We start from the raw sequence: 27,790 nt of genomic DNA on the forward strand, positions 1-27,790 counted from the left end.
AGACAGAATGGAGGTGGTTGAATGAAAGGAAGAAAATGTTAGCTTGAGAGTTGAGAAGAAGGTAGAAGACAAAAGGGATGGTAGGAAAAGGAAACAGATAAGAGAAACCTACCTAATGAATGGGCAATGTGGTCTTGAGGTATGCAGTGGTTTGAGATGAAGAAAGGTATTGGGAAAATGTAAGATGTAATGGATCAGTTTGACAAATCGAACAGTAGCAAATCACCTGGACCAGATAGTATACATCCCAGAGTGCTGATAGAATTGAAAAATGAACTTGTAGTGCTATTAGTAATTAGTAATTTTTCTTTAAAATCCAGCATAGTATCTGAAGGAGATTGGGCAATGTGATACTGATTTTTAAAAAGGGTTTCAGAGATGATATGGGAAATTATAGACCAGTAAGTCTGACGTCAGTGTTGAGCAAAATGGCAGAGACTATTATAAAGAACAAATTGACAGAACATATACATAAGCATGGATTAATGAGAGAAAACCAGCATGGATTTAGTCAATGGAAATCTTGTGTCACCAGTCAGCTGCATTTCTTTTTTTTTTTTCGTTCATAATATTTCTTTATTGAGCAAACCAGCATACACAAAACAGAACATTGTACAGGAACATCCAGCAATCCAGCGAAAATCACCCTATCGGGCACATACAGAGCAAAAGGCAAGAACACAAGGAAGATTAGAATGCTCCAACACAAGAGGTGCTCAATACAGTTTTCCATGTAACACCCTCTAAAGCCCCCCCAAAATCATAGCGGAACACCCCAATACCAAAACACACAGCAAAATGCACCTGAAACACCGGATGCAACCCCCCACCCAATCCCCCCACCAACCCCTACTCCCGACCTGTGGTAGACATAGATGAAGTATACAAAATAGACAACAAATATACAAAAATTGACAAAACATGAACCAAAGAGAGACAGAAAATAGACATACAAGAATGAGGAGGACTAAGTCCAGAGGGAAGAAGAGGAGAAAAAGAAAGAGAAAGGAATCCCTGAATAGAATCCACGGAAAAAGGAGCCTGAAGAGGGGAAGTACCTAAGAGGACAGAAGACCCCAATATAGGCTAACAGTTCAATAGGAGACTCCTCTCGCGATGGGGAAGGGTCAGCCAATATGCCTCCCAGATATCCTGAAAGCGAGACCACCTGCGTTCATCTCGAGTGCCCGCAGCCCGTCTTTCCAAGAGGGCTAAGTCATATAGGGACCTCTGCCATCGAGAGAAAGAGGGAGCATGCGGCTCTCGCCAAAAAGTCAAAATGGCTTTCTTAGCCAACAAAAGGGCCTTAGAAAGCAACTGCCGCTGCCCAACAGTGCACCCAGGAAGCTCCGCCTCTTGGTAAAAAAGAGCTCCACAGGGATTACATCTCGGGATCCCAGGAACCAATGAGGACAAGTAAGTCCAGACTTGCTGCCAAAAGGCTCCCACTGAGGGGCACTCCCAAAACATATGCCCCAAGGAAGCAGGATTTACAGGACATTTGGGACACCCCGCATGATCTGCAATACCGGCCCGGTGTGCTCTGTGAGGGGAAATAAAAGCTCTGTGAAGGAATTTATATTCTTGTTCCCTATGTAACATGTTACATGATATGGTGCGTACATAGACAAAGCAGCGAGAAATCAATTCAGACGGAACTATGCAGCCCAAGTCAGCACTCCACGCCCCTGCCAACCAATCAGCTCGTTCGGTCTGTAAAGGGGGGCCCAGAGCAGCAACATAATATCGAAGACGTGGAGCCGCATCCTCCCCCAACGCCAAACACCTCCCAAGATCCCGTGCCACCAATCCGCTCAATCGATCCCCAGAGAAGCTAAGAACATAATGTCGGAGCTGGAGGTAGCCGAAAGCGTCCACCCTATCCAGCCCATACAGCGACCCCAATTTGGCAGAGGAAAGAAGAACGCCCCCATCGGAGAGAACATCCCCTAGTGTACGAATTCCATGGGCATGCCAAATCTGAAATACCTTGCTGTCATTGCCCGGTTTAAAATACCCACCAGCGGGAGTAGAGGAGTGATATTAGAGTGGATGCCCAGATGCTTACACAGTAATTTCCAAATGTGTCTCATATAAGCCCAAACAATATGTCCCCTGTAGACAGAGTCCAACTGGGCAGCAGGAGCATGCAGCAAAAACAACCCAGAGATAGGGTGTAAAAAATCCCTGTCCACGGAAAACATTAAAAAAGAGAAGCTCTCCATACACCAGTCCCGAATCAATCTAGTCCCACATGCCAGATTATAGGTGCGAATGTCTAGCAGTCCAAATCCCCCCTGCGAATCAGGCAACATCAAAATACGAAGAGATAGCCGAGGCCGGCGCCCACGCCACAAGAAAGTCCTCAAAGCCCTATACAACTGAGCTAAGTCCCCGGTCCGCAACCACAGCGGAAGAGTTTGAAACAGATAAAGCCACCGAGGGACTATCATCATATTGTACAAAAATATACACCCCGCAAGGGATACCGGCAAATCACCCCACAAGCGGAGGAGCTCCACCGTGCTCCGGAGCAGGGGCTTTACATTGATCTCATAGAGTCGTGTGAGGGAAGACGGTATCAGAACCCCCAGATATTTTACCTGCTGTGGTGCTTCCCGGAGCGGAAATCAGCCCACGCATGCGAGATACTAATATGGAGAGGAAGCGCCTCCGATTTAGACACATTGAGTTTGAGGCCCGAGATTACCTCAAACTGGTGAAACATCTCCAATAATCTAGGGAGACCTGAAACTGGGTCAGTCAACATTACCATAATGTCATCGGCAAAAGCCATGCAGCGCAGAGAGGAATTCCCCAGCTCTACTCCAGCTATCTGAGGATGGCATCGAAGGGAAATCAACAAAGGCTCCAAAAACAATATATAAAGCAGAGGGGACAAGGGGCAGCCCTGGCGAGTGCCTCGCTGGAGCACAAAGTCTGGAGAAGCTACCCCATTAACCAATACGGGCGCCATTGGGTGAGAATAAAGGGCTCCAAGAGCTCTCATAAAGAACCCCTCCAACCCATAATATCGCAACAAGGGGAATAAAAAAGCCCACTCTACTCTATCAAAGGCCTTTTCGGAGTCAAAACTAATAGCCAGCGCTGGTTGCTGCCGAGAAACACAATGGGCCAAAGCAAGGAGGAGCTTCCTAACATTGTGACCTGCTAATCGCCCCCGCACAAAACCTACCTGATCTGCACCCACCAAAGAGGGAACAAACTGGGCCAAACGATTAGCCAGAACCCGAGCTAAAATTTTTAGATCAACATTAATAAGCGAAATAGGTCTATAGGTGCCCACAAGCAAGGGGTCTTTTCCCGGTTTAGGCAATACAGTAATCAGCGCTCGATTCGCTCCCAGAGGAAACTGCCCCATCTCAGCTGCGCTTTCAAAATAGCCCCGTAACGGATCAGCCACATACCCCTGAAGAAGACGATAGAATTTCCCCCCAAAGCCGTCCGGGCCTGGAGATTTACAAAGAGGGAGATGCTTGAGAACATCCAGCACCTCCTCTCGGGTTATGGGGGAAGCCAAGACATCCGAGTCCGCCGCTGACAGCTTAGGTAAGGGCAAAGAGTCCAAAAATGCCCGAATCTGAGCCTCTCGACCCACTACTTCCGCTGTATATAGAGATCTATAAAAGGTAACAAAAAGCCGTTCCATCTGAGACTGATCCGTGACCAACCGTCCCCCATCATCTTTAAGCGAGGTAATCAAGGTGGCACCCCGTCTCACCTTAGTCATCTGGGCCAGCATTCTACCCGGCCTATTACCAAAACGGTGTAATCGGTACTTATAATAGAAAAGGGATTTATGGGCCCTCTCATGAAGAAGTGCATGGAGTGCTGACTGGGCCGTCTGAAAAGCATGCTTATGAGACAGGGTAGGATTCCGAAGGACCAAAATTCTACTGTCCCGCACCTTGCGTTCAAGAACCAAGATTTTTTCCGCAAACATTTTCTTACGGCGCGCACAGTAAGCTATCACTGCCCCTCTGAGCACCGCCTTGGCCGCCTCCCAAAACAAAGTTCCATTATCCACATGGTCCCCATTAAATTCTACATAGTCCAGCCACTGCTGCTCCAAGTAAGATTTAAAATCCGGGTCCAAATAAAGCGCTATCGGAAATCGCCAGTGCTTCCCTCCTCCCATGGTGCCAGCCGAGAAGCTTATGTCCATCCACACCATAGTGTGATCCGAAATAGCCAGTACTCCAATCACAGCCTCATGAACCGCATAAAAAGAGGAGCGCGAGAGAAAAATATAATCTATTCGAGAGGAGGAACCATGCACTTTAGACGTGTGAGTGAAATCCCGCTCCCCTGGGTGTAGGGTCCGCCAAACATCCACTAGATCCAAAGCCTCCAGCCAAGCGGCAAGCCCATTATCGGACCTACCGGAGGTGGGAGATGATCCCTTAGAGGAATCCAGAAGCGGATCTAGTATAGAATTAAAATCCCCCATAAAGATTTTCTGAGACTCTTGGATTTGTGATACAGACAGCAGTACCCCCAATAGTGTCTTATAAAAGGACCGCTGTGCACTGTTGGGAGCATATACGGACACCAAAATTACTGGGCATTGATGAAGAGAACCCTGAACAATAACATAGTGGCCCTCTGGATCTGAGAGGACCCTAGATGCAGTAAAAGACACTGATTTGCGGATCAACAGTGCCACCCCAGCCCTGGTTTTAGAGGAGGAGGCCGAGTAACACTGCCCCACCCAGGATTGGCACAATTTACCATGTTCCCGTTCATTGAGCTTAGTCTCCTGCAGGCCAGCTATATCAGCCTGATGTCTGGCTAGGCACTGCAAGATCTTAGTTCTCTTGATAGGAGAATTGATACCAGAGACATTCCAGGACACACATCTCAAACCCTTCTTAACAGGCATAATAGAGAAAAAAAGAACCAGAGAAACCAAAAGAGAAAAAGAGCACAAAACAGCTGCCGAGGGTCCCAGCCCATCCCCCAGCCGCCCAGTCTCCACCTCATTTCCCCACATGAAGCAGCAACAGACTCACAGGTCAGGAGCCTCCTCCCTCCCTCCCTCCTGAACTCCCCATTCCCTCCTCCCACCCAACCCCCCCCCAACATACCAAAACCCACATCCTCAACACCCCCCTCACAAACCCCCCCAATCCCACCCACCACCAAGCCCCCCTCCCACCACCCCAACCCCCACACCTAGAACCCCCTCCCCCCTCCCACACCCTCCAAGACACACCACTCCACCACTCCAGAGAGGGTATACCAAAGGGCCCAAAGTCCCACCCCCTCCCCAGCCTCCAGAACAGCCACCATGCCGGAATCATTCAATGGAAACCCAAAGAAAGAGCCCAGGGGCTGATCGGATAATATATAACCAGAAGAAAAAGCAAGATCATACAAAACCCCGCCAGGCAAGAAATCCACAAGAAGCCATGGCAGAAAACTGGAAAACAGGAATCAAAGCTATACAGTCAGAGCCCCTGCAAGGGGAACCACAAACAGAGTACAGGCACAACTGGTGCAAAGTAACAGTGCCAATGGGGATACCACCCGCTCTCCGCAGGCTTCCCCACTCAAATCAAACTGAGTAAACACAAAGTAGTTTCAGAATCCCTCAGGTGCCAGGACCCAGATCAGGATACCATTGAAGAACTTGCGCTCTGGCCGCCGCACTGGTGTCAAAAAGATGAGGCTGGCCTTCATAGATCACCCGGAGCTTAGCAGGGAACTGCAGCGTGAAGCGAAGCTTTTTCTCAGTGAGTTGCTTGCAGACAGACGAGAAACCCCTCCTCAGAGAAGCCACCTGTGCAGAATAATCCTGAAATATGAGGATATGCTGGTTCTGAAACTGTAAATCCTTGCGCTGGCGATAGTTTCGGAGGAGAAGATCTTTGATGGCAAAGTTCAATATGCGAAGAATCACCACTCGCGGTCTGGTCGCTCCTTCCTGACTTCTGCCCAGCCAGTGTGCCCGTTCGATGCGCAAAGGTCCCAGGCCCCGCGTGCCCAGCAACTCCGCCGCCAGCCAGGTCTCCAGTGTGGGAAGCAGATCTCCCTCCTGCACAGATTCAGGGACCCCCACCAGGTGCAGATTGTTCCGTCTGGAGCGATTCTCCAGGTCCTCCATTTTTTCCTCACATTGTCCCACCTTACAGCGCAACTGCTGAACTTCAGTCTGCAGCGTGACAAGAGAGTCTTCCGCGGAGCCGACCCGCTGCTCTACTTCAGTGACCCGAGAGTTAAATTCAGCCACCGTTGTGGATAAGGCAGCCAGTGACTCCTGCACTTTGTCCAGGCGCGTCCCCAGCACTGAAACAACTGCCTCAGTGAGGCGCGCAATTAGATCCGCTCCCTCTGCAGCCGCAGCAGCGCCCGGATCCGCCATTTTGTCCTCGTGGCTGGGCCCCGATTTCGCCCGTTCCCGATCCTTTTTCCCTACCTTGGAGGCCATATCCGCTGTGCCTCTGTGCACAAATCTGTCCATAAGCCCCCGAGGAGCTGAGGAAGGCACTTGGTGGAGATGATTTTCGCTGATTTTAGTTCAGGGAGGCCGAAGCAGGGGGAGAACAGCGGAGCTCAGGGAAAACGCGTCCTCCCTGCTCTCTGCACGGTCCCGCCCCCCAACTGCATTTCTTTAAAGTGGTGAATGAACACGTGGATAAAGGAGAGCCGGATATTGCGTATTTGGATTTTCAAAAGGCATTTGACAAAGTATCTCATGAAAGAATTCTAAGGAAATTAGAAAGTCATGGGCTAGGTGGTAATGTCCTATTATAGATTAAGAACTGGTTGAAAGACAGAAAACAGAATAGGTTTAAATGGTCAATATTTTTACTGGAGTAGGGTAAATAGTGCTTTAAACCTGCAGGCTTGCACTGCAGGGAAGACGGCAGAGAGTAGGAGCTCGGGGCAGAAAGCAGGGCTGGAAGATCGGGGCAGAGAGCAGAGCAGGGACAGGAGCCGCACGTTTTGTTTTCGGGGCAGAGAGCAGGGCTGGAAGATCGGGGTGAGCAGGCAGTAGACACGGGGCAGAGCAGGGCTGGAAGATCGGGACGAGAAGGCAGGAGACACGGGCCAGAGCAGGGCTTCTATGGAGCTGGAGAGTCAGAAAGACGTTTTCAACTGGTCTCCAGCAGTCGCTTCTTCAAGTTGATCAGCCAGCCCAGTCGGTTTTTGGTTGATGAATCGTGTCGCTGTCCAGTTTGCATGCACGGATTTGAAGCGGATTGCTGGAGAGGTTAGTGAATGGGGCTGGAGGGAAATTTGATTGTAAAGGGGTCGCAAACCGATTGGTTTGCTTTGTGAATCTAGCCCAAAGTTGTTAAATCATAAGAGGATTGTGAAAAATTGCAAGAGGACATTGGAAGACTGGGCATCAAAATGACAGATGACATTTAATGTGAACAAGTGCAAAGTGATGCATGTGGGGAAGAGGAACCCAAACTATAGCTACATGATGCAGGATTCTATGTTTGGAGTCACTGCCCAGGAAAAGGATCTAGGTGTCATTGTTGATGATGCATTAAAACCCTCAGCTCAATGTGCAGCATCAACAGCTAAGAAAGCAAATAGAATGTTAGGAATTATAGGAAAGGAATGGAAAACAGTGACGAAAATGTTATAATGCCCTTGTATCACTCTGTGGTACAGCCGCACCTTGAATACTGTGTGGAGTTCTGGTCACCATATCTAAACAAAAATTATAGTGGAATTAGAAAAGGTACAGAGAAGGGTTATGAAAATGATAAAAGGAATGGGATGACTTCCATATGAGGAAAGGCTAAAGCAGCTAGGGCTATTCAGCTTGGAGAAGAGAAGGCTCAGGGGTAACATGATTAAGGTCTATAAATTACTGAGTGGTGTAGAAGTGAATATCTTGTTTACTCTTTCCAAAAATATTAGTTCTAGTGGCATGCGATGAAGCTACTAAGTAGTAGATTTAAAACAAGCCGGAGAAAATATTTCTTCACACAATGTGTAATTAAACTGTAGAATTTGTTGCTGGAGAATGTGGTGAAATCAGTTAGCTTAGTGGGGTTTAAAAAAAGGCTTGGATAAATTATTAAAACAGAAGTCCATAGGCCATTATTGAGATGGCTTGGGGAAACCCATTGCTTATTCTTGGGATAAGAACATAAAATCTGTTTTATTACTTAGGATCAAGCTAGGTACTTGGGATCTGGGTTGGCCAGTGTTTGAAACAAGATACTGGGCTTGATGGACCTTCGGTCTGTAGCAGTATGGCAATTCTTATATTCTTAAAAGTTGGTATCAAGAAGGAGAGTATACTGGAGCCATGAAAATAGAAAGAAAATAAAACCTGTAGAGAGACGGTGAGTGTTGTGCCATCTGGAGAGGAGGAGACCCTGAGTGGTTCAGGGTGGACCTGGGAGTCACCTCAGAGAAAGTTGGGAGGATTATGCAGATGGGCCTGCAAGACTTCCTTTACACCTGGTGGGAGTACCGAGTACCTGGATCATGGTGGACTTGCTAATCATCCCGGAAAATGCTGGGAGGAATTAACATGGATTCCAAGACCTCATCACCATTTCATTTCATAAATCATGGGTCTAACTTTAGTTTCTCAATCATTGCTATCATAACATCCCAGTGAACCCAGTCAAATGCTTTTTCTTTGTTGATCCCTAGGATCGTTGTCCCAATCCGTTCTTTATGCTATCAACTCCTCATCTACAAGCTGCAAAGCCTGTTGGGTCCGACTGTATCATTGTGTGTAGCACGGGGGTTAGTTTCTTTGCCAACACTTTTGCTAAAGCATTTACATCTGTATTCAGGCCTGGATGCATTAAAATAGTCATTAAGACCATGTGGGTTGCTGTGGGCCAATTATTTATTTATTTTTGTTCTATTTTAAAATGGCGATTAGTGTTCTAACAAGTTTGCATGCAAAGTTTCATGGAGGTTTGCTATAATCCCATCCAATCGGTCATCGAGAAAGCACCCCTCCCAATCCCCCCCCCCCATAATTTGTTGTAGAAAGCCAGCAAGAGGGATGCCCACTCTCTCATACTGGCTGGCCTGCCTCTTCAAAATGATAGGCCTTCCCTTTCCTAGTGCATCCTAGGAGAGGTTTATGGTATCCGAACCAATCGCAGTCTTAGGCTATTCCCCAGTGTATCCCATCGTGCCGGCTGGCCTGTCTCTTCAGAATGGTGGGCCTTCCCCTTCCCAATGTATCCTAGGAGGGGTTTAAGGTATCTGAACCAATTGGAGTCTTAAGCCATTCCCCAATGCATCACAGGGGACTTGGTGGGAAGAATCGGAGCTGAGGGCCTTGTTAGGGGGGGGGGCGTGGGGAGGTCTGGGTGTCCGAGGCAGGAAGGAGTAGGCATCCCTCCTGCTGATGATTTTTGCTGAGGGTGGGGGGTTTCAGGTAGCTACGATCTTCGTGGGGGGGGGGGTTGGGAGCGCAGTGGGATTTGGTTGGCTGCTATCTTAACGGTGGGCTTCAGAAGCATGGAGGTATAGATTTCTGAGGCAGGAGGGAGTGGGCATCCCTTCTGCCTCTCTGTTTTTTTATTGCAGACCTGTATATTTTTGGGGGTCTGTATAACTAATCGCTATTTTTTGTGCATCCCGAAGCGATGTTAGGGCATCGATCAGTGGGCTGGTTTTAATATTAATGACCTTATTTTAATACTAATGAGGTCATTTTCATAGCAGAGTGGCTGCAACGGACACAGGGAAAAATGCACGGTGAGCCATTGAGTACATTGGTTTAGCGACAATTGTTAAACGCACGATGACTTTAGTGCAACCAGGCCTCAGTAAAGAAACTAGGTGATAGGAGTCACAGCAGGTGTTATCTCTGCCAGGTCTACAAAGAATGATTGTCCTCTCTATTTGCATAGTCTATGGCAGATCCTCATCCATTTGCATCCCATTAAATACCCTGGTAAGCAATGAGACTAATTATATGTATAATTTTTTGTAACAGCTCATTGGAAGTCCATCTAGTCTTGAGGATTTCTCAGTGGGCATGTTTTTATAGTCTAATTAAGAGTGATATCTGCCTCCATATGCTCTTTTAAACCATTTGTGCAACATTGTATTCACTTTTTTGTGAAAATGCTTGCATGTGCTATGGTTTGCAGTGTGTAATGGCTCATGCATGTGTGTACTGTTCAGAAAGAGTGCACACTGTGGTGTAGATTGATGAAGTGGATTAAAAAAATACAAGAAATATGGATACTAATCACCAATACTATAATGACCATTGCAATCAAAATTACCTTAAAGAACAGAGCGTAAGATGGCATGCACGCCTAGTATTAGGCATGAGCACTTATGCCATGTCAAAATCTTGTGTTAATGCTCAAGCCTAAAGTTGAAAGTTGCTTATGTAAGTATTCTATAGTTTATGGATGCAACTACAAAACATGGCCCAACTCACCCATGTGCGCTTTTATCGCATGTGCGCATTATCTGCATTACTTTGTAAGACTCTTAAGTTTACCTAATAGTGCCTAAATGCAGTTACAGTGTTTAACTACAGATTAGCAGTAGTTAATGCCACTTTAGGACTATTATTACTACTTAAGGCCAATTGGTGCCTAATTTAACAATTAAGTTAGGCGAACTGGCACTAATTTATAACTTGTGCACCCAAATTTGCATCCCAGTCAGAAATTTGGATGTACAATTTTATAGGGTGCACATTTTAGGAAAATTACTCATTATTAATGACATCTAATTTCGAAGCAAAAATGGACAGGGGGGAAGAAGACTTCCCATCCCTAGTGAGTCTCCCTTATCCCCATTTATTTTGAGATCTGTCTTTATTGCTGTGTTTTTGTTTACCCAGTCAGAATTCTATGCCAGTAGAGTCCCTGGTTTATGCCCAAATACAAAGTTTTTGTTGTACCATTTGCAATTTCTATCTGTATCATCACTATACATTTGTTTAAAAGTTTACATCCTGAGTTTCTCCAGTCAGCTGTGGAATGCCTTTACACCTTTCTTTTTATACTCTGCCTGACCTCATTAATCTGCTCTGCCAGTGCTCTAGCCTTCACTGCTTTTTAATCATTCCCATTTTTATAGACGATTCCCTTACCACTCCTTTAAATCCCTCCCACTCTGAGGCAACCCAGTCTTCTCATTATCATTGAGATCTAAATGTGTCTTAATGTTATCCCCAATTTCCCTCAATCTTTTTGCCTCTTTTTTTTTTATATAATTCTTTATTGATTTTCAAAGATAACAAAAAGTGCAGAACAATATATAAATGAGTCATAAAGTAAGCACTTATGTTCATTTAATAACCATACATATATCCTCCCCCCTATCTCTTCCAGGATATTCAATCAAAGAGTAAACTGAATCAAAGAGATATCCATCCCCCCTCCCTCCTGCCCGTCCTGAATGTGTGCAGATCCCCAAACATTGAAGATAAAGACAATTATAATGTGGTAATGAAAGACGTCAATTGGCCCAAACCAGTTTGAATAGAGTACTATGTCCCAACATATCAGCATACATTTTCTTATATCTGTAGGTTAAACATAAATTTGCCCACCAAAAAGGAAAAAAAGGCAATCATAATTTTTCCAATTACGAGTTATCTGCATAGCTACCCCTGTCATGACAAGGAGTAATCGATTTGTATATGGTCTGTAGGGGGTTTAAGAAGTAACATTCCACATACAACAATATCATATGTCAGTGGAATCGATGAGTCCAATATTGTATTAATCTGTCCCCATATCGATTTATTGGCAATCTAACAACTATCTTCTTGCCTCTTAATAAACTTTCATTCAGCTGTCAGAAATCTCCTCCTCCTCTATCTTGAATTCCCTCCAGATTTGGTGCATGATTAGACCATGTTTGAATATCTATTTTCCCCAATAGTTTTTGGAGAATTTGCATGCTTTTTGTACATCAGTGATGGGTGCAAACTAGAGAGTTGCGCGGGGACTGAAATCAAACCCGTCCCCGGTAGAATCAAATCTGTCCCTGCTGGAATCAAATCTGTCCCCTCCCATCCCTATAAACTTCAGAAGTAGTTATTTCATTTCATTATGCTACTGAATTAAAGGCTCTGGTAGAGACCCATTTACAAATAAGCAAAGACACTTTATTAATTTGGAAATATTAATTGGGAAGAATACATACTTTGTAAATAGGTTTCTACCAGAGCCTCTAATGTAAATTTTAAATATAAATACTCAGCTGATGAGGACCCCCAAGCTGTCAGCTGAGGACTTCCTTTGAGTTGGCCTGGGTTCCCTTTTGCCAAGCTTGGCCGGCAGCAGTAGCATCCCTGAGTTACAGATGCGGGCACCTCATTGGCTCATAGATGCTGTCAGCGACTACTGTGCTTTCTGGAGGGGAGTTCTGGCCATCTCTAGATGAGGTCCTCTGCTGGTGGTACTTGGGGATTCCCACCAGTCACAGCAAGGGTCAGCAACAGTAGAAATAAAACCAGAAATGCATTTCCTTTTCTTTTGAACACAATACAAAGACATCTGCTATATCCATTTCCCAAAGCTGACATATTTTAGTTAATAAATTCCGTTTTTTACCTTTGTTGTCTGGAGACTTATTTTTCCATCAAGTTGGTCCTATTTTCTTTTTTCCGCTTTCCCATCTTCTGTAAATTCTACTGTTGCTGTCCACTCACTCCCAATTCTCCCTTTCTATTCCCTCAGAAAACAAATGTAGACTAAAGACAGAATGAATGTCTTTACACTGTGAATGGAATAAATTATACATAAGAACCACATCATACATTTAAAACAATATGAGTACCTAAAGCTGTGAATGAAATGAATTATGCGTGAGAGCAACATCATACATGAAAATCAATAAAGACAGACTTAGAACTCATAGCAGGCACTTTAAAATACCAATTTAAAAATAAACAGTCATAACAATAAAAAGCCCATATAACAGGAATAAATTATGTATAAGAATCACATCATCCATAAATATCAATAAAATCAATGAGTGCAGACTTAAAACAGATAGCAGGAACATTTAGATACCAAAAAACGGACAGTCATAACAGGAAAAAAACTCATAAACCAGGCATAAAAAAAATCACATCATACATGAAAATTAATAAGAGCTGACTTAAAACTCATGGCAAGCTCGTTTAAATACTGATAAGAAATGGACCGTAGTCATAACAGAAAAACTCATATACTAGGTATAAAAATGTGTGAACATCATGTTGAGGGCTAAATGGACTAAGCCATAACCATAAGAACCAATGTAAAAGAACAGCTGTGGAAGGCTTTAAAGCAAATAGCAGCATTCATAGAGCCTGTGGTGGATCTCTAAAGGTATGAATCACATTGAAAGAAATCTAAAATAAGAAGTTCATTCCAAGACATGACTCACTCCAATAAAAAAGGAAGAAATGCAATGGCATATGCTGAACCATCACCAAAACAAAAAACCTAGAAGGGGTGAAAGCTACCATTAGTTAAAAATGAGTCCAGATAACAGCAGGGGTTGTAATGATAGCATGGTAAAATAGCATTGGTCACAATAGCCTCAAATGTACTTGTCGCTGTAAATTAACATCACACAAGCACACAAAAATAAATCTCCTTACCAAAGACTCTGTAGAAGTAATTTGAACAGCATGGCTGCGGTGTCTCTCTTGCTGCTAACTTAAAACTCATCAGCTGGTTTCTGCTTCATTCCGGTGTCCAATCAAAAGTCAGCTTCTATGGAGCCTTTGGTAGGGAGATTAAAAAGCATTGTTCTGAGAAGATCCCTGCATGCTGCACGTGACTGACGCGAAGCCTTCCCTCTGGGGAAAGACTTCCGGGTCAGCTACATGTGGCATGCTGCAGGCAGAAAAAGAAGACGAGCCTCTTGACCCAAGCTGCCTCCAACCCCGCAGGATCCCCGTGACCCGAGGGGGCATCCCCACGGGATTCCCACAACCTGAAGGGGGAACCCGTGGGATTCCCGTCGTCCCTGTGCAGCTCTCTAATGCAAACACCACAGGATGTGCACATTGCTTCATACTGTCGGGCAAAGTGCTTTTACCTACTATGTTGCAGAGTTTGGTGTCATCGGCGAACAATGTTATTTTACCTTTAAGACCCTGAGTCAGGTCACTTACAAATATGTTGAATAGGATCGGACCCAATACCGAGCCCTGCGGCACTCCACTGGTCTGAGGTGACCAGTGGAGAGCCGCAGGGCTTGGTATTGGGTCCGATCCTATTCAACATATTTGTAAGTGATCTGACTCAGGGTCTTAAAGGTAAAATAACATTGTTCGCCGATGACACCAAACTCTGCAACATAGTAGATAAAAGCACTTTGCCCGACAGTATGAAGCAAGACCTACTTCTACTGGAACATTGGTCCGCGACTTGGCAGCTCGGCTTCAATGCAAAAAAATGTAAGGTCATGCACCTTGGCAGCAGAAATCCGTGCAGAACTTACACACTAAATGGTGAGACCTTAACCGAGACTGTAGCAGAACGGGATTTAGGAGTAATAATAAGTGAAGACATGAAAACTGCCAATCAGGTGGAGAAGGCTTCATCCAAGACTAGACAAATGATGGGTTGTATCCGCAGAAGCTTTGTCAGCCGGAAGCCCGAAGTCATCATGCCTTTGTACAGATCCATGGTGAGACCTCACCTGGAATATTGTGTACAATTCTGGAGGCCACATTACCAAAAAGATGTGCTGAGAGTCGAGTCGGTTCAAAGAATGGCCACCAGGATGGTCTCGGGGCATAGGGATCTCCCGTATGAGGAAAGGCTGAATAAATTGCAGCTGTACTCACTCGAGGAACGTAGAGAGAAAGGAGACATGATTGAGACTTTTAAATATATCACAGGCCGTATCGAGGTAGAAGATGATATCTTCTTTCTTAAGGGGCCCTCAGCCACAAGAGGTTATCCGCTAAAAATCAGAGGAGGGAAATTTCATGGCGACACCAGGAAGTATTTCTTCACCGAAAGGGTGGTTGATCATTGGAACGAACTTCCACTGCAGGTGATTGTGGCCAGCAACGTGCAAGATTTTAAAAGTAAATGGGATAAGCATGTGGGATCTCTAGGGGGGTAAAGTCGAGGGGGTGGGGTCATTGAAGTGGGCAGACTTGATGGGCTATGGCCCTTTTCTGCCGTCATTTTCTATGTTTCTATTGAGTAATTTCTCACCCTCATGTGCTGACTCCTCCACAAATCCACTAACTAATGCTCTATCGTACATTTCTTCAATATTATTCCAGGAAAACAGCCCCATCATCACAATGAGGATCAAGCAATAGTATTGTAGGTATCACCTATCAAAAGCTGACTTTATTGCTTTTCACTCTAGAAACTCTCTTCCCTTCCTCCAAAACTCAGTTTGAGCTTCACAAGAAAGTCTCATATACATTGCTCAGTTATATTATCTCCCCTTTTAGCTCTCATGTAATAAGGTGTTTGCCTCTTATTGTCTCATATTATCCCCAGCCTTTTCCTGCCCCTGCTTATTAGAGCTAAAGGTGGTTTGGGAGTATTTCCTATGTCTGTGCAATCCCTCTTTCTTCTTTTCCCAGTAAAATGAGTTTCCTGATTTAGAATGATATGCAAGAAAGACTTTGCAGTTATTTAAATATCAAGCTTCTCATTCTTGGAAAATTTAGCTCTGGCCTACCATGTTACAGTAAGAGTTACTACCCTGCATATGCAGACTCCCACTTTCTTTTAACCTTCCTACTCTGCACATACATCAGTGTTTCCTTTTTCTTCCCCATTCCCCACTATTCATAGCTTTCTACCAACTTTGTCAATGACCACCCTCAAAGGTCATGTACTTTACCACCAGGCAACCATTTATCCTCTCTGAATGCCATACCCTCCCCTATCCCTTTTAATCCTACACCAAACTCCTATTCTGAAGCATCCCTTCAACCACACACATAAGTATACCTCAGTATTCTTATTCACTGTAAAGGCCATTGGGACTGATTATTCAGACGGTAGGAGTTAGCTGGGCTGACTCCTGCGGTCAGCAGCAAACTCAGAAATTCGATTCCAGGCCATATCTGGTAACCGTCATTGAATTTCCAGTCTAATTTTAGCTGCTTTTGATATAGCCGGTTAAGCCTATAATCATTGGCTTGACAGCTAAGTCATAGTGGCCAAAGATAGACCTATTTATGCAAATCTTATCTGATTGCTAGCAACCTGGCTAGCTGCTGAATATTCTTGGTTAGCCAGTTTAGTGCTATTTAACCAGCCAAGAGCTGTTCTTGGCTGGTTAAATGGCATTGAATATCGAGTGGATTGTTCATTGTCATGTGCCTAAGTTGTCCATCCTCTTGAGACAACTCCTATCTTCCATTTCTCAGCAGCATGTTCCAAACACTTAGTTTATTCCAGGCCTTGCTTATACTTCTCCTACTCTGCATCAGAGACTAGTTGGCATAATTTATCCTTCATCACCTGTGAGCTGTACAACAGGCACATTTGACTTGGCTGCAGTTAGCTTTATGGGTACAGCACAGTTCCAAAAGACACCTTCAAAGCAGCTACTTGGGCCTCTGCATTCTTTTGTAAGACCCTACTGGATGGATCTAATGAATTGGTGGGAATTGTATTCCTGGTGGAATTCTGCATGACTGCTCAATGAAGAATTTCTGCAGAATTGCACTGTTGCATAGAGTTCCCTTTTCCTGCACAGAATCTCAACCGTGTCAGATCTTCAGGTCGCGGTATCCACAGCAATTCCCACACGCCTGCCGCTAACCCGGATTTCTCTCCACAGCAGAGAGGAGGCTTCCGGGTTAGCAGCAGGCAGCATGTGAGAGTCACTGACGATACCACAACTTGAAGAAGAAAGCCTTAAAGTACAGGAGAGGAAGGAAAGTTACTGGCACAGGGGGAGGGAAGGGGTGAGAGGCAGGAAAGTAGTTGGTACAGGGGAGGGGAGGGGTAAGAGGAAGGAAAGTTGGTGGCACAGGGGGAGGGGAAGGTAAGAGGAATGAAAGTTGGTGGCACAGGGGGAGGGGAGGGAGACATGCATAGTAAGGAGAGGATGAAATTGCACATAATGGAGGGGGAAGAAGGGAGTGATGGTGCATGGAAGAGGATAGATTTGATAGAGGGCACAAGGAAGAGAGAGAGATGTGTTGGTCATGGGATGGATGAGAGGGAGGGGGAGAAGGAAGGAGATGTTGAATCCAAGAGCAGAATGGAGAGAATGGACTTACCCACCACTCCCTTCACTTCTCTTTCCCTGTCATTCCTTCAATATACTATAATTTTTTCCTCCTTCCTATTCTTCCATTATATTATTAGACTTTCTTTTATAGGTGGTATATCAAATATAATGAACCTTAACCAGATAGTCATGCAGTGCTTTTCACCAACATTATTTTTGTTTTCTTTTAGACCAGTTCTTGGCAAATCTCCAGAAGATTTGCTTTGTCCGCATCCTCAGTCAGAACCCCCAGGTGATGAGGGAACTCTTCTGGATCAGCTCTACTTGGCACTAAGGACCTTTGATGGCCTTGAGGAAATTGACCGAGCTCTAGGCATACCAGAACTTGTCAGCCAGGTATGCGTGCAATGATTTCTTCAAGATGAATGATTATTAAAAGCAGGGCCATGAATATTCAGAATTAGGAGGCTATTAATTTGGTAACTCTGAAAATATCTATCTTGAAGGCTAAAAAAAAAAAACATTAAGGCATTTTAACAAAACTGATGGTCAGTTATATTTAATGCTTCATTATGAAACAGATTTTCACAGAAAAAATAATTAAATAGTGTTCCTTTTGCCCATGATTTGGAGTTTGCATTTTTATAGTATGTAGCCACTTACTCAGAGATCCACCTTTGCTGTCATTGCAAAAGAATCCATCTTCATGAAAGGCTCCTGAAGAACAGTATGGAGCAACTCTGGAGATTGAGCAGGAGTTACCTAGTTGCATCAAGCCACAAAGACCATACCCATCCTATAGACCATAATTTTATATATCCTCTTCTAAAATGTATAATCAGTTCTCAAAGGGCAAGCAGGTATTATGTTCTCATATGTGGGTGATGTTATCCAAGGAACCCGGTAGAGACACTAAGTGCACTGTCACTTTAAAATTTGTAAAGGCAGTGCCTGTACTGCACACATGCTGGTGCCTTCCCAGAGCTGAGAATCTGTCTTCGGTTTTCTCTTCAGCACGTCAAACACCTGGGAGGGTGTACCTTACTGTCCATTTTTTCCTCATCTTTTGTCATAATTCTTTATTTTTATAGTATTTCTACTGGATTTGGTTAATTTTTGTCAGCTCTTCCATTTTTGGTCCTTGGGCCCCTTTTAATCCTTTTATCTTCCCAGGAGTATCGATTATTTTCAGATCCATTTTTATTCAAGCTCCCTGAGCCATTGAGCCCTTTGACTTTGTGTCAGCTATTTTCTCCTCCATGTCAAAATCAGTACAAAGCAGCTTCAAAAAAATGCTGTTGATATAATAGGAAGCAAAACAAACAAAAGTAGAGATGGAAAACATGTATCAACTGGGACTTTATTATAAAAAGCAAACTGACTCAACATGGCCAGTATTTCGGCACCTAAGTGTCTTCCTCAGGAGTCTTAGCCCAGTTCTCGGTTGTCTCATCTGGACAATCCCACTTACAATTCCATGTCTTCCTAGGGTTCTGTAGCAACCTACAGAACTCTAGGAAGACATGGAATTGTAAGTGGGATTGTCCAGGTGAGACAACTCAGATCTGGGCTAAGACTCATGAGGAAGAATCTTATGTCATGCTTTTGTATTCATCACTACCTACTTACTCAGTGTCTTACATCTCCACCAGAAAGTCTCTCCTTTACTAGGTTCATCAGGTAAATGGGCCATGTCCTACTCATCAAGATGGAAACAGAGGAGGAACCTTGATTTGAACTTCTTGACTTTGAAACTCTACAAAGTGAATGCATTAAAATTCCCTTACACAAAGTCATGAAAGATACTTTATTTGAAAACTAGGAGATTCATTTATCAGTACAAATTGCTCCAAGAAAAACACACTATGTACAGAATCCAATCATGCCTGGGATTTGTCAGAACTGAACTTCAACACCACTCGTTGGTTGTGGAATCTGCCGTCAAGAGTTCTCGTAATTCATGATACTATGCGTCTGCTCTTCCTGGGAGAGAGGCTAAAACATAAGACTCTTTTTTGGAAAGTATATATTTCAATCTACTATGTTTCTTAACAGAATCATGGACTACTAGTTTATATGTCCATTTTTTCCAAAACTTTATTGAAAAATACTAGATTTTGAGCAGTATTTCCTTTAGATCAAGTGATACAATTCCAACAGATCACAAAGAACTTGTTTACAACTAGAATACTCATGGCTCAAGCATTTGATGTCTCCTCCAGGACCTCTACTGTAGCCATTGCAGTATGCAGGATGGCCTTGCTCAGAATCTCGGATCTCAAATTTTCAGTACAAGAGCAACTCTCCAATGTTCCCTGCAACAGTGAAGACCTGTTTGGTAAGAAGATTGAAAGGGCTGCAGATAAAATTTTAAAAATACGATGATACTATGAGGGTAAAATAAAAAGTAAAGGCAAAATACATTTAAGGCTTTAATAGAAGTAACTTTGAGCAATTAAACATAACACTTTTCAGATAGTCCCCATGCAAGACGCCACATTTGTTGTATTGTTCGACTAGTTTCTGCATTCCTGCAGTAAATTTTTTGACTGCTCACAAAGCCAGGTAAGCACCGCTTCCTTTACTTCATCATGCTTTGTCTTTTGCTCTCTGGTTGGCAGTGATGCACCCATGTGTTGTCATCGGTGACAGTTCTTTCCAGAATACTCAGATGATCTTCATACTGTCTCAGGAACTGGGTCGCAACCTCCACATGTTGTTGCTTGTGCAGATAGTAAACTGTTTGGGAACTCATCATGTGCAGACTTTCCTGTATCCCAGGTCATCATGCATTTTGACAAATGCAGATCCATAGCTGATATCCAAATTTGCAGTCAATTGAGACACCATTATCCGTCTAATCATGGTATCTGGCCTGTCAATGTGCATGGTGTTGATGGACAACCAGAATGACCTTTGTCAGTTACACCTGTTCTTACCCACTTTAAACCTTTTTACCCAGTCATAAACTTTTTGTTGACTCATAGTGCTATGTTCATACTGAGTCAATATCTGACGATGAATTTCCACATGTTTCACTCCCTCTGCTCAAATAAAGTGTAGTACTAAATGATGTTCTTCAATGGTACAATCTTGCAATGGGGTTCCATGTTTCTGACCTCATGGCTGCTACACAAAGAAAGTCCCAGTGCTGCACTGTGTGTAGACAACTATCCAACAGGCAATGTATAAGTATACTTCACCCTCCCGATTCACACATTTAAGACTCGCGACTTCGGTTATTCATGAGGTTTTTTTTAACCCAGAAGTATCCCCACCTCCCGGACCTCTATACAGCTTACCTGGTGGTCTAGCAGTGAAGTGGGACAGCAGCGCTCTTCCTTCGCTCCTGCCTTGTGCAGAGCCGTCAACTAAAATGACTGCTGTGAGTTACCGTGATCTCACAAGACTACAGCAGAAATTCATATCAGCCATTTTTGTGGACGGCTCTGCACAGGGCAGGACAGTAGGAAGAACGCTGCTGCTCCGCTTCAGCAACAGCCTTGTTTGTACTGTAGCATATGCCTGCCACATCAGGTTATGGCGGAGTCTTACAGCAGAAACTAAACTAAAACTTGAGTTTATAGACCATGTTATCTTTATAGCGATAAAGCTCAACTCGGTTTACAGTAAGTAAGATTTTAAAAAAGAGAGACTGTGTGTGGGGGGAGGGGAGAAAAAACTTTAAGTGTTTGCGGAAGATTTGAAGTGAACCTAGTTCTCTCAACCACAAAGGGATATTATTCCATAATTCTGTTGTTTTAAAAGAGAAGGACTTCCCCAGTTTACCAGTGGAAGTTATGCCTTTCAAAGAAAAGAAAGATAATTTAAGTTTTTGCATAGTTCTAACCAGTCCAGATTTTTTTGAATTCCAAGATAGAGGAATTAATGATAGACAGATGCTGAATAAGATCTTGAAGGTTATACAGGCGCATTTGAAGTGTACCCTTGATAATATCGGGAGCCAGTGGAGTTTAGCCAGTAGCGGCGATACATGCTCATATTTGCCTTTACCAAAGATCAACTGAGCTGCGGTATTTTGAATTACCTGAAGTCTTTGCAGGCTGTTTTTAGTTAGACTTAGATAGATAGAGTTACAAGTCTAACCAAGAGAGAATAATTGATTGGATGAAAACTGAGAAATGTTGCTAATAGAAACAGGACCTGACTTTTCTAAGCATGTGAAGACTAAAGAAACACTTTTTTTACTAAAGAATTGATATGTTCGATAAATGAGAGTAATTAGTCTATAATAACACCCAAGATTCTAGAGGAGAACTCAATCTATAAAGATGTCCTAGATGGCAGTAGACTGGAAGGGGGAAGATGATCCAGCTTAGGACCAAGCCATAACAGTTTAGTTTTGGACGAATACCTTTCCTTCTTCCCATCTTCTTCCTGACTCACCAATACTACCTGATCTACTCTTTACCCTCTCTGGAATTGACCAGTGATCTTCTTTTGTAACCCACCTTCTATAAATCTTTTGTAATCCGCCTTGAACCACAAGGTAATGGCGATATAGAAATCTCTAATGTAATGTTTCATTTAATTTAATTTGCACGGATAGGGCCCAAGCTTGAAGTTTGAGCATACATCCTATATAATAAAAAGCTAGCCGCGCATGCGCACTCCTATTTGCATGTTCTGTGCGCTGTAGGTCTGTGGTTGCAGGAGTGCGCATGCGCGAGTCCCCAGCCTTCTTCCCAGAACCTACCTTGGCTGCCAGCAGCGGCGGCTCCTCTCACAAGCCCCCAGCGCTGCTTTCAGCTACTGCTGCATGGGGCCCACACCGAGCCATCCGACATTACCATAAAATCTTCAGGCGCGAGCGGCAGCTTGCCGCACACGCCCCAACGTCAAGCGCTCTTTTAAAATCTTCAGGCGCAAGCAGCGGCTTGCTGTACGCGCCCTGACCTCCAAACCCCCTTGCCGGCATCTATTTTTCCTCCTCCTCCTTCTCGCCTGCTCACAGCGTTTAACTGAAAAGCGCTGCGCTGTGCTGCCACTGGCCTCACAATCTTCTCTCCACTGCGGCCCGTCCTCTCACAACTTCCTGTTTCCGCTAAGGTTGGCCACAGTGTAGAGAAGACACTGAGGCCAGCAACAGCGCGGTGCAGCGCTTTTCTGTGAAGCAAGTAGATTTCTGTGGGTCATATGCACAGGGGTAGCAAGAAAGGAATGCTGCTGGACGGGGGGAGGGAAAAGGAAGGGAACAGGGGGAGCAGGCAAGGGGTGGGTGCACAGGAAAGGGGGAATGCTGCTGCTGCACAGGGAAGTGGGGGGGGAATGCTGCTGCTACACAGGGAAAGGGGAAATGCTGCTGCACAGGGAAGGAGGGAATGCTGCTGCTGTACAGGGAAGTGTGGGGGAATGCTGCTGTTCAGGGAAGGGGGAATGCTGATGCTGCTACACAGAGAAGGGGAGAATGCTGCTGTTGCTGCACAGGGAAGTGGGGGAGGGGGGAAAGGGGGCCAGGGAGCAATCTTGGTTTGCTTTGGGGGGAGACAAAAGGGGGCCATGGAGAGAGACAGAAAGATAGGCAGGCAGCGTACGAGAATGAAAAACAGACACACAGAAAGACAGCAGGCAGGAAGAGAGACAGAAAGAAAGAAACACAGACAGACAAAGGGGGCCAGGGAGAGAGACAGACAGAAAGAAAGACAGACAGTGGGAGGGAGAGAAACGAAGAAAGAGACAGGGGCAGGGAGAGACACAGAAAGAAAGAAAGACAGATAGACATATTCTAGCACCCGTTAATATAACGGGCTTAATGACTAGTTGAATTATATTTGCTGACAGATTAGAGAGGTTCAAGGATTTTAGATAGATTTTAGTGCTGGGGAGGAGCCAGTTGTCTTGGAACATAAGAATAGCCTTACTGGGTCAGACCAATGGTCCATCAAGCCCAGTAGCCCGTTCTCACAGTGGCCAATCCAGGTCACTAGTACCTGGCCAAAACCCAAGGAGTAGCAATATTCCATGCTACCGATTCAGGGCAAGCAGTGGCTTCCCCCACACAAAATAAAGAAAAACAATCTAATGAGAATTTTAACACTGTATTTCGGCACAGAGTTGTGTCATGTCCATTTCTCCCCTTCTCCCCATGCACCATCTCTCCCTCTCCTCAACCCCTACATGCATAATTCCCCTTCTCACCATGCACCATCTCTCCTTCCCCTCCATCTTTATGTCCATTTTTCCCTCTTACCACTCTCATCTTATCCTTCCCCCACAACCCCACTCACAAATATGGTGCTCTTTCTTCAGCAAGCCAGCAACGATTCCTACAGCTGCCTGCCGCTAACCCAGAAGTCTCTCCTCTATCGCTTTCTGCCCTTGCAGAAACAGGAAGTTCTTACAGAAGGCATGACATGGCAGAGGAGAGGCATCTGGGTTAGCGCCAGTCAGCTGTAAGAATTGCTGCTGTTAACCTATTGAAGCACGAGAAGAGCCACAGCCACATGGTGAGAGTCCCATGGCTTGTAAGCCACAGGTTGCCAACCCCTATGTTAAGGGATCCTATTTATCAGTGTGCATAGCATTTTAAATTTTCGTTTTGTTTTCTTTCTCCCTCATACTCTCTAGAGCCATGTTTTAGAGCCTGAACCTTTTCCAAGCCAGGAATCCAATATTATAATGGAGCAGAAAGCACCAGTCTTTAATCAGCCATATACATCTCAGGCTCCAATGGCACAGGGTAGTTACCCTCCCATGCAGGATCCAAATTTTCATTCACTGGAGCAACGCCGCACTTATGCAATGATACGTATGCAGTCTCGGCCTGGTCTTCGACCCCCAGGAATGGTACAGAATCCACCTAATCAACTGCGACTCCAACTTCAGCATAGACTCCAATCACAGCAGGTACTGTACATTATACCTCTCACTAATTTACTGACTGTGGCATGTGTCGAAATTTCTCTGTAGAGGTCCAAATATTAGTTATGCTTATAACTTAACAGTTTTCAGCCTTGCTGAACATATTTGAAATCAGAGGGATTTCTGTTGCATGTACTGAATTCTGAAGGGGCATAGAAAGAAGGAAGATTCCATTTGGAAGGGGCAAAGAAAGAGGGCGGACAGTGGATGGGAAGAGAGTGAAGAGAAGATGAGAAAAGCAGAAACCAGAGATGACAAAAGGTAGAAAAAATATATACTGTATTTTTTGCTCCATAAGATGCACCTGACCTAGAGGAGGAAAACAAGAAAAAAAAAATATTCTTTATACTTAAGTTACCCTCATCACAACCTCACAAGAGCTATTTTCTTCTAAGGAATCTTCTTGAGGTCTCATCCAATTAAACAAATGTAATAGTACATAGCCACACTTAAATCTTGGTGAGCTTAACTGTGAGCTTAACATTGTACAATACACATCCCTGCATTGTGCCCAAGACGCATGTATTATGCTGCAGAATCAGCAATTGGTAAAATAAAGGATAACCTTATCTTTAATACACAGCTTGTTACACCCCCACATCCTACACACCCATTCTCTCTCTCAGTGTTGAAACATTATATTGAATTTAATATAGCACACCAAAATCCAACAAACAAGTAACAAATACATTACAAAACCAGCCCACACACCCCCAACAATCCCCCTCCCCCCACCCATACGGTACACATGCCAAAATACCATAGCCCCAAAAGGCCATACTTCACAGTCATAAATGAGGAACCCAGGAATCTGGATTCTTATAATCCCTGGTTCCTGAGTGCTAACACTGACCTAGAGATCCCTCCCCCCCCAACAGTGACTGCCAGGTTTGCTCAACATTCAGGGGTAACAACCCCCCCCCCCCCAAACCAACCAAAACACCCAAAAGAATAAACAACCCATCCTGCCACCCATCCCTAAATCAGAAGAGACCACCAAACCCACCATTCATCATGGCTCTCTGCGCTAAAAACTGCTAGTGCAGTTTGATAAAGAGGCCCTAAGTCTACCTTTCCGTTTCTTCTTTAACAAACAGTGCTATGGGAGTTGCAATTAACAGCACATGTTAAACCTGAACGATCTTCTAGGACTAGACCCTTGTGAGTGTGTACCATTTGGGACTGTTATTTCAGAGTATAATTTGTGTTAAATTGAACACAATAAACTGAATGGATAACACCTATTTTGGAGTTGTTGTTTTTTTTTTTTGACCCATGAAGCCCCTTAACTAAGGTCTTTTTTTTCTCCAAAAATGTATTTTGTTGGAGGTGCCCCTCGGTGGGAGAGAGTATTACTCTAGCACTGTTCTAGTTTGGGCATTTTTCACTCTGATGGTTCTTTATACCAGTTAGACCGGGATAAGTGTCTAGCATATGTTTTTTTGTGATATGTATATGAGTGAAAAATCATATTTCTCAATTATTCAAATAGTATGATTTCAATTACCCCAAAATTGACTGGTTAAATGTTACATCGGGGATTGTTTGGGAGGTAAAATTCCTAGATGTCATAAATGACTGCTTCTTGGAGCAACTGATCTGAGAACCAACAAGAAGGGGTGCTATTTTAAATTTGGTCCTTAGTGGAATGCAATACATAGTACAGGAGTTAACTGTGTTTGGTCTGCTGTTAACTGTGTTGGGTCCGCTGGGAAACAGTGATCATAACATGATCAAATTTGAGCTGATACCGGGAGTAGCATTGCAAAAGAAATCTACTGTAGGGGCATTTAATTTTCGAAAGGGCGACTATGATAAAATGAGGAAAATGGTTAAAAAGAAGCTAAAAGGATCAGTTGCAAAGGTTAGGACTGTAAACCAGGCCTGGATGTTATTTAAAAATGGCATCGTGAAAGGCCAGACCAGATGCATTCCATGTATCAGCAAAGGTGGAAAGAAGAGGAAACGAGAGCCGGCGTGGTTAAAAGGTGAAGTGAAAGAGGCTATTAGAGCCCAAAAAGCATCCTTTAAAGAATGGAAAAAGGATCCGAATGAAGAAAATAAGAAGAGACACAAGCACTGGCAAGTTAGATGCAAAGCATTGATAAAGACAGCTAAGAAAGAATATGAAGAGAAACTTGCAAAAGAGGCAAAAACTCATAGCAATTTTTTTAGATACATCAGAAGCAGTAAACCTGTGAGGGAATCTGTGGGACCGTTGGATGATCAAGTAGCAAAAGGGGCAGTCAGGGAAGATAAGGCTTAGCGGAAAGACTGAATGAATTTTTTGCTTCGGTCTTTACGGAAGAAGATGTAAGAGATCTACCTGAACCGGAAATGGTTTTCAAGGGTGATGATGCGGAGGAACTGAGAAAAATCTTGGTGAATCTGGAAGATGTACTAAGCCAAATCGACAAGTTAAAAAGTGATAAATCGCCAGGACCAGATGGTTTACATCCCAGGGTACTAAAAGAACTCAAACATGAAATTACTGACCTGCTGTTAGTGGTCTGTAATTTGTCGCTAAAATTGTCTGTAGTACCTAAAAATTGGAGGGTGGCCAATGCGCCAATTTTTAAAAAGGGCTCCGGGGAAAGCCGGTAAGCCTTACTTCAGTGCCAGGCAAAATGGTAGAAACAATTATAAAAAATAAAATTGTGGAACATGTAGACAAACATGTTTTAATGAGACAGTCAGCATGGGTTCAGCCGAGGGAGATCTTGCCTCACAAATTTGCTTGACTTCTTTGAAGGTGTGAATAATCATGTGGATAAAGGTAAGTCGGTTAATATAGTGTATCTAGATTTTCAGAAAGCTTTTTGATAAAGTTCCTCATGAGAGGCTCCTGAGAAAATTAAAGCGTCATGGGCTAGGTAGCAAAGTTCAGTTGTGGATTAGGAATTGATTTATTGAAAATATATATTTGGACGTAATATTGTATGGTTTTTCTTGTTTACAGTGAGATTGAGGGGAGGGGGGTGAAAATGTTTTTTTATGTATTTTAGTGAAGGATGGTAGTGCTATTTTCAAATACCTTGTATGAATCTCTATGTATGCACTGTTTTAAGTTTGAAAATGAATAAAGATATATATATAAAAAAAGGAATTGATTATCGGATAGAAAACAGAAGGTAGGATTAAATGGTCATTTTTCTCAATGGAGGAGAGTAAACAGTGGAGTGCCGCAGGGGTCTTACTAGGACTGGTGTTATTTAACTTATTTATAAATGATCTGGAAATTGGACCGATGAGTGAGGTGATAGCGAGGTGATTAAATTTGCAGATGACACTAAACAGTTCAAAGTTGTTAAAACAAATGCGGATTGTGAAAAATTACAGGCAGACTTTATGAAATTGGAAGACTGGGCGTCCAAATGGCAGATTAAATTTAATGTGGACAAATGCAAAGTGATGCACATTGGGAAGAATAACCTGAATCACAGTTACCGGATGCTAGGGTCCAGCTTGGGGATTAGCGCCCAAGAAAAGGATCTGGGTATCATCTTAGACAAACGATCTGGGTATCATCATAGGCAATACGATGAAACATTCCGCCCAATGTGTGGTGGCAGCCAAAAAAGCAAACAGGATGCTAGAAATTATTAAAAAAGGGATGGTTAACAAGACTAAGAATGTTGTAATGCCCCTGTATCGCTCCATGGTGCATCCTCATCTGGAGTATTGCGTTCAATTCTGGTCTCCTTATCTCAAGAAAGATATAGTGGCGCTAGAAAAGGTTCAAAGAAGAGCTACCAAG

The 27,790-nt window shown here is 43.9% G+C and overlaps 1 protein-coding gene across 6 annotated transcripts in view; it reads left to right on the forward strand.

Moving 5' to 3' along the window:
- Nucleotides 1-27,790, forward strand: part of NCOA2 (nuclear receptor coactivator 2) — a 410,025-nt gene that overhangs the window by 293,267 nt on the left and 88,968 nt on the right. For all 6 annotated transcript variants that reach the window (XR_004538319.1, XM_033933336.1, XM_033933340.1 and 3 more), the window contains exons 16-17: nt 17,382-17,547; nt 23,740-24,018. Coding sequence is in view for 5 of the 6 variants with exons in the window: in XM_033933336.1 (XP_033789227.1) it covers nt 17,382-17,547; nt 23,740-24,018 (445 nt within the window). In the remaining variant the exon portion in view is untranslated. The remainder of the gene's footprint in view (nt 1-17,381; nt 17,548-23,739; nt 24,019-27,790) is intronic.

Source organism: Geotrypetes seraphini, chromosome 2 (genome assembly GCF_902459505.1).
Source record: "Geotrypetes seraphini chromosome 2, aGeoSer1.1, whole genome shotgun sequence".
NCBI lineage: Eukaryota > Metazoa > Chordata > Amphibia > Gymnophiona > Dermophiidae > Geotrypetes > Geotrypetes seraphini.